Source organism: Pelophylax lessonae (assembly GCF_965119305.1).
Source record: "Pelophylax lessonae genome assembly, chromosome: 1".
Taxonomy (NCBI): Eukaryota; Metazoa; Chordata; class Amphibia; order Anura; family Ranidae; genus Pelophylax; species Pelophylax lessonae.
The window spans coordinates 600,723,414-600,737,286 of record NC_138768.1 but is presented as its reverse complement, the minus strand read 5'-3'; the positions used below and the strand labels follow the sequence as shown (position 1 = coordinate 600,737,286).

Here is a 13,873-nt window from a genome sequence, read left to right as displayed (position 1 = left end):
GAACACAGGCTTGAGCAGAGAGCCTGCCACCAAATACATGTGGCGGGAAGGCGTCTCCATGCGCCTATCCATCGGGTCTCTGAACACGGGCATCACCGTGGATTTATTCAACCTGGAAACAGTGTGGTCCACCTTAGGTGACACCGTCCAGCGACTGTTGACAGTGTCTGCAAAGGGATAGCGGCGTTGAAACCGTTTAGGTACCGCCAGCATATGCTTAATGCGATGCCATTGTTCGTTCATGATTTTATCAAACTCCTCGGGACAGGGGAAAACCTAACCCGACTTCTGGGCTTTGCGGGACCCAAAGAAAACCCGCTTACCTGACTGGGTGGGCTCATCAACAATATTCAAAGTCTCCCTGACGGAGTGAATAAGTACCTCTACCAGAGCTTGTTCCTGCGCCGCAGCGGATGAGGACTCCTCCTCCCCTTCAGAATGGGAGGACTGGGACCCCTCAGGGGGGACATTGTCCGTGGCAACCAAATCAGGCTCTGAGTCAGAAGACCGAGAAGGCATCGGCCGTTTTGATACAGTACGTTGAGACATCAGCAGATCAACTTTTGATGCCAAAGTCGCAAGACCAGCAGATAAGGAGGCCATGGAAGTTGTTTCAGGAGTTCCCGAAGCACCAACCAGCTGTGGGGAATTTGTTATCCTAGGACTCCATTTTTGTGAAAATAAAATTTTTTGGACACTGGCCCTTTAAATCGGCGATTTTCATGGTCCGCACAGCAAACGTGCACCGCCACCGGAGAACCCCTTTAAATAGATGCAGAAACAGGAAAGGCACAGTTTTAAGGTGAAATGCCTGAAAAAAACTGAAGAAAACAGCCCCCACAGTGTCAGAGTGTAAGTTACCAGACTCCCCTCACGATCTGCTGCAGGAAAAAGAAGAGGCCAGCAGGAAGTGACCTCATCCACTAGAGGCCGATACAGCGCCCTGAGCCACTGAAAAATGGATGCCATTAAATTCAATGGGGGAAAAAGGTACCAGTAAAATGGCCGCTGCCCTTACTAAGCCGTTGCCCACATCCAAGATGGCGCCCGAGCCGGCGCCAAAAGTACAGAAAATGGCTGCTCTCACAGGGAGTCAGCCAGGCTGCCCTTACCCAAAATGGTGGTCGAAACAAACGGCGTCAAACCGTCTGGATTCCCAGGCACTGGCTACCACGGGAATCCCCCAGGGAGACCCCCAGGACAAGGTAATAAGCCCCCACACCCCCCTATGCAGCGTTCACTGCAGAGCACCCCCCACAGGGGGCAGGGACCCTCCAAACCGACCAGGGGGGGACACTACAGAGACCGCATGTTCTGACATCCCCAAGGAGTGGGCCCACATAACTACCCCTCAGATAACTGTCCCAGAGACGCGGGGGGCAGCATCAGTCACCATACCACGAACTGTGGGCTCTGCTCCGATACGGAACACCTCCCACCCTGAGTGGGGGTGCCGTCAGCCAAGGGGGGATGCGGCAACACAGGGCATTCCAGAGTTGAGACGTCCCGATGAAGAAGGCTCTCCGCAGGCTCGTCCCCATCCACAGGGCACCGTCGTGGCGAGGCCTGGGCGGACCACAACCTGCATGCGCTCGTTGGTCAGGCTGGGACACCATAAGGATCTATATTATGCAGTGCGAGGCCCAGCCCGGCTGTCGCTTGTAGCTCTCCAGGAGGATACCCCTGACTAACTAGCGATAGTGAGTGAGGAAAATAAAACCAAAATTTTTCAAAGAAAAGGAAAAAACTGAGACAAGGAGTCCCAGCTGGGAGACCTAGACCTACTCCTGAAGCTAGGCAGCAAGAAACAGAAGAGCAGCACTGAATGGTTAAGGGTAATGTCTGAGGTACTGCCCCCTAGAGGTGTGTCTTTGTATAAAGCTTTTGCTAAGCGTTTTCACTGCCTAACTTGCTCCTGCAGAGGGCGCCATTACCCAATGGTGAAGGAATACTGCGACTGTCAGCGGACCTAAGAGAAATAATGGTTGCCACACAAAATATTGACAATTCGGCGCCCAATTTGGACATTCTGACATAGGGGTTTACTCACTTTTGTTGCCAGCGGTTTAGACAATAATGGCTGTGTGTTGAGTTATTTTGAGAGGACAGCTAATTTACACTGTTATACAAGCTGTACACTCACTACTTTACATTGTAGCAAAGTGTAATTTCATAAGTGTTGTCACATAAAAAGATATAATAAAATATTTATAAAATGTGAGGGGTGTAGTACTCACTTTTGTGAGATACTGTATATATATATATATATATATATATATATATATATATATATATATATATATATATATATATATATATATGCACAGAAAGCCTCCACAACTTTTTTGTTTTTTATTGGTTAAGCTAGATGGACTTGTGTCTTTTTTCAACCTGACTTTGTAACTATGTAACTTGGCTAAAAGGAGAATGCTGCAGCAGCCAAATGTGATCATGTCCGTGTTCTCACCTCAAGAATAAGACAGCCTGCCAGAGAGATGTTGTCCTGTTCAACAGCAAAATGCAAAGGGGATCTCCCTGACTTCCGCTCCTGGGTATCCACATCTGCCTTCGCTAATATTAATTGTCGAAGGCAGCCCATGCTGTTTGCAATCACTGCAATGTGGACTGCGCTTAAGCCTGGTGGAGAACAAAGAGCTGTTATGGTTTGAGCAGCATTGTTTTATTGACAAACATGACTATTTCATTTAACTTATTTAGAAATTCATGCTTAACTCATAACCACAAAAAAACTCATAATTAACTACCAAAATTAGCACTGCTGATTACTATAACACTATATATCACAAAATAGAGAAAGTATGGGTTTTTAGGGCCCAATTGGAAAAGGAAAACCAAGAATCCATAATTTATAAAAAATTTAACATTTTATTTAGATCATAAAAAATATATAGTGTATTACATGAGGGATTATTGGAAAAACAGGAACAAATCCCCCATATATCCACCAGAAACCAATAAAAAACCACAGCACAGAAATATACCCCTGGTAGGGGGCTAATATATGCTTCAAGCTGATGTTGGTGCAAGAAGTCTCTGTTGTTATTAGGTTTGAGGGTCCCAATGAGCCAACGCGTTTCGCATCGGGCTTCGTCAGGGCCAAAGAGACCGAGCAATACCGATATTTCTTGCTGTATGTAGAAGTATTATTATTGGGCAGGACATATAGACTCCTGTATTCGTGAATGTCTTGTAAACACAAGATTGGTAGTGCAGACCAGTCTAGATATTTATCCTACAGTTAGTATAGGTCCCCCGTGTTGTAAGGATGGCCTTTATTACCCTCTAGACAGGTATCTCCTCTAGGTGGTTTAAATCATTCAAGAGAGATCTGATGATCGCAGGTCATCTCGGATCATTTTTGGCATATAAAAAAACAGAGATGATCGGGGGAGAACATGTTCTCCCCCGATCATCTCCACACGTGGATAATCTTTTATTGACTGACACAGAAATGGCCAGTTTATGAAGCTGTGATCTCCACACTTCACTGGCGATCTGTGCCAGAATTCACACTCCCAGATTCACCAGCCCAGAGGTGGAGAATCAGGAAGAGAAGACAGAATCCGGGGAGAACTGAGGGGGGAACAAGGAAGATTGACTTCCTTCTTCCTCGATCAGACCCCCTAAGACAGTAAACATGTCCACCTGCCATATTTATGTATATGTATATATATATATATATATATATATATATATATATATATATATATATATATATATATAATGTGTGTGTGTGTATATATATATATATTCTTTTTTGTATAGGGGGACTAACTGTAATCTCGCTTTGTCTCACGAGATTACAGGCAGCCCATTCACTTGAACACAGATCTCTGCCGTTTTCAGAGGAAAACATCTCCTCTGTTATCCCTGTGAGAAGTGAAGTTCCCTGCTTCATAAACAGGGTGCCAGAGGAGATAACTGCCAAGAAGTGAATTGAGAAAAATCTCACTTTCATAAACGTACACCTAAGGCTCCATTCACACCAGTGCGACTTGTCAGCCTGAGAAGTCGCGCTCCCTCGTGGTCCATTGACTGCTACAGGATCCGTTCTAATAGGAGCGACACAAGTCGCTCCGACTTAGAAAAAGGGTCCTGTACTACTTCGGGGCGACCTCGGAGCGACTTGCATAGACTTCCATTATGTGAAGTCCCTGCAAGTCGCTCCGAAGTCGTGGTGCATGGGAATGCACAAGTCGCCCCCGAAGTAGTATAGAGTCGTGCCGCCCCAGTGTGAACCGAGTCACAATCACATTGTTGATTTTGTTGACTAGGAGTAACAAATACTGCTTTCTTTAAAAAAAAAAAAAAAAAAACCAACAAGAGCCTCCTCTGACCTCCAAGCCTAGGCAGACTAGGTCACATGGTCACCAGCTGCCAATCCTTTAGCTGGCCATAGATGGACTGAAATTCGGCTGGTTCAGCGGGGACTGGCTAAAATTTGACCAATGCGTGGCCTCTCCAACTCAACAGTAGTGGACTTCTGTTGAACTGGAATGTTGCAAAACTTCTCAATCAGTGGAGAGCCCCCACTGTCAGAATACAATGTCTCAGCAGGGGGGATTCCTCTATCCACTTCACTTGTGTGGATGATCGAAATAAAGATGAGTAATCTATGGCCAGTTTTAGAGACTATGCAGAATCTATTGTTTTCAGAAAGACTCTGGGGGGAATTTTTCTAACTTCAGCCTATTCAATTAAGCTTTGACAATAATACCATTTAAAAGCTGTAAACACATGAACCGAATATAGGCTGGCCCAGCAGGAACTGGCCGATATTCGGATCATGTGTTCAGCTGTCCTTCCGAAAGAAGCCGGTCCAAGGACCGGCTTTTGTCGAAGAGACATGCTGGAAAACCAGCATCCGATCAGCGATTGCAGCCAATAGCTGTGAGCGCTGATTAGTATGTCCTGGCAGTAGGATGGGGGTGGGGGCAGTCAGAACAAGAAGGCACAGCGGGAGAGATCCCTGCACTAACATCACTTAGTACAGCTGGTTCTCAGTTTTTTTTCATTCAGTCCACTGGGTTGAAGGAAAAAAAAAAAATGTGTGTACCAGGCTTAAGTAAATCTCCCTATCTGTTTTGTAGATTTATAATAAGATAAGGGGCACAAATGATGGAAATATGGCAGTTTTCTTGTAAGTAGAGAATTACAAATTACTAAAGTGAACAAAATAGGTGCGCTGTTGGTGAAAAAAAGCTGCCACCAAAGGTCCAATTATGCAATTGGAATAATAGAATATAAATGTGTGATCTGGTGCGCTAATAAGATGAACTACTGTGTAATAATAAACACAATATCTAAATAAGTGAAAAAATACATGTGATCACATGAGACTAAAGAAAATAAATAAATTTCAAAGTCCATTAATCACTGGTGCAAAATAACGGTGAATATGATGTTCCCAAAATCAAATGGTGTTGGTTCATAAATGGTGATATATAAATCCCTCCACCATACAAGTTGTTCTCTCACCAGACGGAAATGATGAAAGTGCAAAATCAACTTTAAAATCCACTCTTGTGCAGTTTAAGTGAAGTTCCACTATCCACTGTGTGCACACCCAGTCAAATCAAAGCCTCTTACCAGACGGTAACATATAAAAGCATGGATCATCTGATAGAAGGTTTCTCTCTCCTCAGCATAAGTAGGACAAATCCAAATGACTCAGAAATGACTCAGAAAATAATCCAGCTTTCCCATAAACTGTCCTGGGACGATACCTCAGAGTATAATCCTCCTGTTTCAGTCGAAGCTCTTTTGAAAGGAAACGCGTCATAGAGGAGGCGCCGCACCGTCACACATCACGTCCGCGGTGCAGGCGGTCACAGCTCCCCACAAGTTTATGCACACCGCTCCTTGAAACCATCTCAATTGTAAATGCATGTCTATATATTATAATAAAAGTGTTTTGAGGTAATGCACCATTGTTTGCCCATTTATTCCTCCATGGGTATACTCTGAGGTCCCAGGACAGTTTATGGGAAAGCTGGATTATTTTCTGAGTCATTTGGATTTGTCCTACTTATGCTGAGGAGAGGGAAACCTTATATCAGATGATCCATGCTTTTATATGTTACCGTCTGGTAAGAGGCTTTAAATTTGACAGGGTGTTCGCACAGTGGATAGTGGAACTTCACTTAAACTGCACAAGAGTGGATTTTAAAGTTGATTTTGCACTTTCATCATTTCCGTCTGGTGAGAGAACAACTTTGGAATGGTGGAGGGATGGAGGGATTTATATATCACCATTTATGAACCAACACCATTTGATTTTGGGAACATCATATTCACCGTTATTTTGCACCAGTGATTAATGGACTTTGAAATGCATTTATTTCCTTTAGTCTCATGTGATCACATGTATTTTTTCATTTATTTAGATATTGTGTTTATTATTACACAGTAGTTCATCTTATTAGCGCACCAGATCACACATTTAAATTACAAATTACTACACCAAAGAGCAAGGATTTTTAAACAATAAAGAATACATTAAAAATGACAACATTTTCATATAAATGTTAATGTGAACCTGTATCTACATGGTCATTTGTAAAAGAAACCTGGGCATAAAAGAAGATCCTGCATAATTACCTTTGCCTGTGTCCTCAAATGCAGCCGCATTGCTACTCCCTGGCTGATCCAGGTATTCCACACCTCAGTGCACGTGAATACCTGCTCCTCTGGCAGCAGGCAGTATTTCCTTTGGCCGGCTCGTATATCACAACAGGACAAAGCGGTGGCATTTGAAGGCACAAGCTGCTGGAAAGATACATATACATGATCTTCTTTTACTGGTCACTGACCTTTACAAATGTTCTTGTGGTAACAAGTTTACTTTAATGTGTCTGAGATAAACAATGTACTGCTTCACTTCAGTATTAATTCTGACTAGCTTACCGTCGTTGTTTGGAAGATTGATAATCTCAGTTAATTTTGGGTGTTTAAGAAGAATGCTAAGAGTGGTCGCGTCTCCTTCCTTACATGCAAGGTGCAGTACAGAATTCCCATTACGATCTAACATTAATGGATCTCCTCCTGCTTTCAGAATAAATTCAACTACATCAGATTGACATGTGATGACAGCCAAGTGCAAAGGAGTCTACAAATGTAGAAAGAGATTATTAGCATAAGCCATGTTCTATACTGAGCAAAAACCCTTTATAAACGGGGATCTTCTTTAACTCTCACCTAAACAACAGTAAGTGAAACTTGAAATATAATTGATTTCATGCTTCTGTATAATAGTGTTTATTATTTATGAAATGCATAAACCAAAGTGATGTTCAAAATGATAAGTCACATCCAGTATGTATTTAATGAAGAAGAGCAAAGAGAAATCATAAAGTACAAAGTGCAGCAATCCATAGTAACCTACATCAGTTATCAGTTTACCCTTACCAGTAAATGTGTAATTCTGGACTCATTTTATAGGCTACTGAAACCCAAGATCAGAAAAATAAATACAAAGTGTACAAATTATCTAGGTGTACTAGTAATTATGTAGGATTATTGGTCATTTTTAAACTCAAATTTTCCTTTTGAAGGGGTTTTCCAGATGACATCCCCCCATTACAAAAAAAAAAATTACTGCTGCAGTGCTAAAATAAAAATGCATCAGTGCACAAGGTCCCACAAATACCTGTTGAGCCTGCAAGTAAAGTTCACCAAATGTAACCTGTGATGGTGTGACAATGATGCTGAACTGCTCCTGAATTAAGAGAAGAGTTGCCACTCTTATGTAGCCTGTGCCTGCTTGCACTGTAATGGAATGAAAAATGTTGCAGCTTGTCAATCAGCAAAAATTTTTAAAAATGATGTAGTGTCTGCACAGCTGATGCCATAATTCCCTCCAACTCCTAGCTGCTAGCACCCTTGAGATTCACTTCACGCAAATTTTAAAAAATAATGAAATTCAAATAACGTGCAACGCTTATCTTCTAAAGGTCAAACACGAAACCATATATAATAATTATATGTGGAAATAATGTGGCATATTGTACCATTCAAAATACACAGACCAATTCCAATAAAAAAAAAAAAAAACATAAATAATCTCAAAAATCATACAAGAATTCCCCTAAAGAGGTAGTAAAGTCTCGAGAACAAAATTGAATGGTCCCACTGCAGGTTTAAGTCATAATGTACTAGTACTGTATGCACTGCCTGCTAGTAAATTATGACAGACTTACCTACAAATGGTGCCCTCCAGCGATGTGCTGTCAGGGCTCTTCCCGGTCCCCGGCGCTTCCATCTTTACCCGACCTTCTTCTGGGTTTCGTATTTTCGGATGCTTGATTGACCAGACTAAAGTCATAGCCGCGGCACACACAGCGGGCTGTAAATGTGGTCTGATCTGCGCATGTGCGCAGATCACATTACCTGCTGACAGGCAGGGGGGCCATTTATGACAGAAGAGACCTCTACACCAGGAAAAAAGGTAATATTGAAGGGAGTTTAAAAGCAACAAGTATGGGAGGGCTCTGGAAAAAAGAAGCCCTGCTTCATGAATGTTTCTCTTAGTAGACAAAAAATTTGCATACCTGATAAAGATCATTTCGCACATTGATGATGTCTTCACATATAACCCCAGACGTTATTTCCAGAAAGATCTTAACCAGTGCAGTATGAAGGTGAATAATAGAAAGATGAAGGACACTGCAAACAGAACAAACATTATAGAGATTAAAAAACTGTTATATTGGAAACAGGTGCCTTGTTGAGTTCTCCTGAAGATGCCAATTTCTTTGTTATTTGTTTGTTACAAACCCAATTCCAAAAAAATTGGGAAGCTGTGTAAAATCTACAACAATTATTTGAAAACCCCATTAAATCATATTTTATTCACAATAGGAAATAGAAAACATAGCCAATGTTTAAAATAAGAAAATTTACCATTTTAAGAAAAAAATAGGGCAATTTTGAAATTGATGACAGCCACACGTCTCAAAAGAGTTGGGACAGGAAAACAAAAACCCAGCAAAGTAAACGGTACTAAATATTAACATGATTGGATATAAAGAGTATCTTAGAGAGTTAAAGTGTTTCAGAAGTAAAATCATCATCATCTACTGTACATATAATCATCAAAAGATTCCAAGAATCACAAGAAATCTTTGTGTGCAAGGGACAAGGTCGTAATGCAATACTGGATGCCAGTTATCTTCAGGGCCTCAGACGACACTGCATTAAAAATAGACAAAACTGCATGGGCTCAAGAATACTTTAAAAAATCACTACCTGTGAACACAGTTTGCCACGCTATCCAAGGTAAAGCTTTATCATGAAAAGAAGAAGCCATATCTGAACATATGATATTTATTGGATCAAATCACAAGGTGAGAGTACTGGAATGTTGGTGAAGGAATTTGCACAATATAATTGTAGAAGACAGGTTTCACTGAAGTCACAAAATATGGGGGCAGAAGGAATAAAGTATAAGCAACACAGTGGCCAGAAATTGGTTACGGACATTTACTTTATTATTTATGGACACGTTTTCTCTTTTGAGAGTGTTTTCCAAAAATAGACACAATGTGTGTATAATTGTATTGTTTGTTACCTGATACTGCGCGGCACTGTTTTATATATTACTTTGGTTGGCACATGTGGGAACACAGAATGTGGGCAGCAGTATTGGGGCATATAACTGTAAGCATATATATTTTTTTGAGGTACTTTAAATAATTGCACACATTTTATCATTTCGTTGGAAACTGTCACAGTTACTAACACTGTCATGATTACGCTTAGGTTTTGCTAGTTTATTTTCTGACTGCTCTTCTGTCCCAGCTAGCCTGACCCTTGTATCCTGCTATCCACCTGCCAGCCAAGTGCCTGCTGACCTTCCACCCGCCAGTCAAGCGTCTACCTGCTTCCAGGAAATGACTACTGATCTCCTGTTACCTTCTTGCCAGTACTGTTGAGTACCAGCCTCCATCAGCTGTCCCTGCTGTTCGGCTTGACTCTGTGGATGCATCAGCCACTGACCAACACCAACTGCTGGAAGAGCTTACAGGCACTTATGCCACTCTATGCCCGTTTCCTTCCTGTTAACTTACCAGGAGCACTTAAGCCAGAGGTGTAAAAGAGGCCTTCTTCATCACCTCAGGCTCTGCCACCAGATACATGACAATTTTCTCAGTTTAAACATTTGATTTGTTTTCTATTATGAATAAAATATGGGTTAATGAAATTAGCAAATCATTGCATTTTGTTTTTATGTAGTTTTTACACAGCATCCCAACTTTTTTGGAAATTGGGATGTATTTTTGGGAGTTAGTAACCCAAAACAAGATCAGGGTAGTGATTTTCTCTGGCTTTCCTGATCTGCATAACTGGTCAGTGACTTAGGAACCATTAAAATAATGGATTTTTTAATACATACTTACCTGTAAAATTCATTTCTTGAAGTACATCACAGGACATATGGCATGTCCCAAGGTATTGCATCTGAGGGGAGGGGGACACCAAAAAATACCGCCATCCGACCACAAAAAGGATTACACCTCTGCCTGCAGAACACTGCGGCCAAAAGCAGATTCCTCCTGGGTCCCAACATCCACTCGATAGAAACGAGTGAACGTATGCACCGACGTCCAGGTCGCGGCCTTGCAAATCTGAGTCATAGAGGCTTGAAATGCCCAAGAGGCACCTTCCCCTCTGGTAGAATGTGCCTATACAAGAAAAGGTGAAACTTTCCCTTCTAAATCATACGCCTGGGTAATAACCTGGCTAATCCAATGAGAAATTGTAGACTTAGATGCTGCCAACCCTTTCCTGGGCCCTTCTGGCAGCACAAACAAGAACTCGGTCTTACGAATCTGAGCTGATCTTTTTAAGTAAAATTTAAGTGCACGCATTACATCAAGAGAATGCAATAACTTTTCCTCCTCTGAGTGAGGATCTGGAAAAAAGGGAAGGTAGTATAATGTCCTGATTCAAATGAAAGGCAGACACTACTTTGGGCAAAAAACCTGGGTATGGACAACGAATCACCCTATCTTGATGAAAAATAAAGAATGGCTCTTTACAAGAAAGAGCTGCTAGTTCTGATACCCTTCTAGCCCCATGGGCTCAGAAGGCTGTTTTTGTAAAACTGCCAGCACCAAATTCAAATCCCAAGGACATAATGGTGGCTTCATAGGTGGAAGCAAACGTAACATTCCCTGGACGAAGGTCTGAACCAACGAATGGGAAGAAATCGGTTCTTGGAAGAAAACCGATAAGGCTGAAATTTGCCCTTTAACCTCCCTGGTGGTCTGATTATGTCAGGATTTCTGTGCTAAAAGCGGTACATTGTTTTGCATGGAAATCTGTTGCTTTATATTTTAAAACTCACCTTCCCCCACCTTGGTAAAGACCCTGGGAGCAGAGGCGAGACCAAACAGTAACACCACAAATTGAAAATGGTCCTTGCCCACCGAGGAATCGTTGATGACCCTGGCAAATAGGGACATGGAGATGGGCATCCTTGATATCGATCAAGGCCAGCAGGTCCCCTTGAAGCAGGAACGCCACCACTAAGCGCAGGGACTCCATGCAAAATTTCTGGAGGCACACAAAGCGTTTTGAGGTCCAAGATTGGACACAATTTGCCCTTCTTCAGTGGAACGGTAAACAGGTTAGAATAGAACCCTCAAAACCGTTCCTGATGAGGAACTGGTACAATCACGCCTTGTGACAGCATATCCCGAATCGCTTCCTGCAGCCCCGCAAGGCGATCTAGGGACAGCTGAAGATTGGAGGGAAAAAAATCTGTCTGGCAGACGGGAACTAAACTCTATCTTGTACCCGGACTGAATTACCTCATGGGCCCACCTATCTTGCAACCGTGCGGTCCAAGGATACGGGAAGAAATGGAGACGTCCTTCCCACCCCTGAAGTGGGTGGGGGCCCCCCTTCAGGCAGAAGGGGTCTGCTTGGAGGTGCTGGGGGCAGAGGATTTCGGCTTACCAGCCCACCGTTTCCCGGATCCTTTTCCGCCCGCATCCTTTTCCGAAGTCTGTTTGGTTTTCTGCGACATGGTCGCCCAAAAAATATGCTTCTGGGCTGGAAAGGAAGGACCTCGCTTACGCAAGGAAGACTTACCCTTAGTTGAGTAAGGAAGGAGTGTGCTCTTTCCCCCAGTGACCGTCTTGATAAAGTCATTCAAGAAGGAACCAAAAAAAGGCGATCACCCTGAAAGGGAAGATCTGCCAAAAGCTTCTTAGAAGCCTGGTCAGCCGACCAGGACTTTAGCCAGATTGCACGCCTGAGGAGCACACTTACCACTGACGCTCTGGCCGCGTGTGGAAGAACGTCCAGGTTAGCATCGCATACAAATTGCAGGGTCTGCGATAATTGGTAAGCGAGTTCCAGGGCAGATTACGGTAACAGTAGTCAGGGCAGGCCTGAGAATAGATCCCACTACCGTATACAGGTGTCGGGATAAGACCTCAATACGTCTGTCAACCGGATCAGGGAGAGATGAGGATTCTGCCACCGGTAAAACTGTGGTCTCGTGAATACCACATATCTGGGGGTCCACCTGAGGGGGGACCGTCCATTTGCGTAAGATCTGTTCCTCAAATGGGTTTTGTCTAGCCAAACGTTTGAGAATTACAAGCGTGCGATTAGATCACCGCCATTGTTCCTCCACTAAGGCGGACAAGACTTTGGGACATGGTAAAGCCTTGGCCGATATCTTTGCCCTGAGGTATCCAAAGGATACCGAGGCTCCTTGCGATTTAGAAACTGCATCCGTGATTTTTAGGGTGTCCCTCACTATCAAAGCATCTACCAGTGCCTTTTCCCGTGCCAAGGCGGGTGTAGAGACATCCTCTTCCACGTCAGAAAAGTCTGAATGTGGGGACGAATCCCCCAAAAGGGTGTCTGCGTCGCCGGCGACCATATTGGCCTCAGAATCTGAGGTCTGAGATGAGACAGGCGAGGGCTGAGGGCGTTTCTTAGTAAATGCTCCCGCAATAACTTTGTCCATTTTCCTGGACATTTTTTGCATCACAGACAATAAAGTCACATCAAGAGCATTAGAAGCGGGCCCCAACGATACATCGGGGGTCGCAGACAACCTTTGGGAATCCATGTTAGACATGTGGCCAAAAAGTAGGATTGCACAGTAAGAATGTAAAGAGCAGACAGGGAAATGGGGAAACACCGGAACCTGCACTGCAAGGGGTTAAACAGAAGCTTCTCCTGAAAACACGAGCAATGTCCTAAGAGGGAGCAATCCGCGCCCAATCTCCAAATATTAACGCCCCTGAGGCTAAGTGAGGTTACAAAGGCACCACAGGTCCCAGCAAGTCCACCACTACCGGCGTGCACTGCGCCTTTAAGAGGCGATCGCGACGCACACATCGCTACTCCGGGGGATAATCCTAAGCCCCCTAAAGGCCTGAAACCCCTCTGAAGATGAAAAGGAAGGCCAGGGTAATTAAATTCCTCTAGAGTAGTTACCACATGGAGAACACAGCAAGGTCCATCAGCAGCATGGAGAAGAGAAGTAGAAGGAAACGCCCCCGCCCACAAGAGCCAAAAGCTCTTGTGCTGTTTTGTCTCCCGCTCCAGCAAAATGGCCACCGGCATTACAGTGATAGGGATACCCAGGCAGGCTGCTGAGGCCTGCTAAGGCTGCTGGCCACGGCAAAATGGCTGCTTCACGCCGATGAGCACGTGAGCTCGGGCCTAGTGAGGCCTACCTTAGTGACAGCCATTACCCGGTATAGCACCTGAGATGACTTACATAGGGGACCCCCACTAAAAATGTCCCAGGGGTCCGGAGCCCAGGGTAGGGAGAGGTCAGGGTAGGAGGGGAAGGTCCCAGGTGACCCATCATAGTGGAGGAGGG

The 13,873-nt window shown here is 43.7% G+C and overlaps 1 protein-coding gene across 2 annotated transcripts in view; it reads right to left on the bottom strand.

Annotated features, from left to right (window-relative positions):
* The window catches only part of NFKB1 (nuclear factor kappa B subunit 1), a 206,026-nt gene that overhangs the window by 75,945 nt on the left and 116,208 nt on the right, over positions 1-13,873 (bottom strand). For both annotated transcript variants that reach the window (XM_082244169.1, XM_082244170.1), the window contains exons 15-17: positions 8,571-8,685; positions 6,928-7,129; positions 2,468-2,637 (exon numbers count right to left, since the gene is read on the bottom strand). In XM_082244169.1, the coding sequence (XP_082100295.1) occupies positions 2,468-2,637; positions 6,928-7,129; positions 8,571-8,685 (487 nt within the window). The remainder of the gene's footprint in view (positions 1-2,467; positions 2,638-6,927; positions 7,130-8,570; positions 8,686-13,873) is intronic.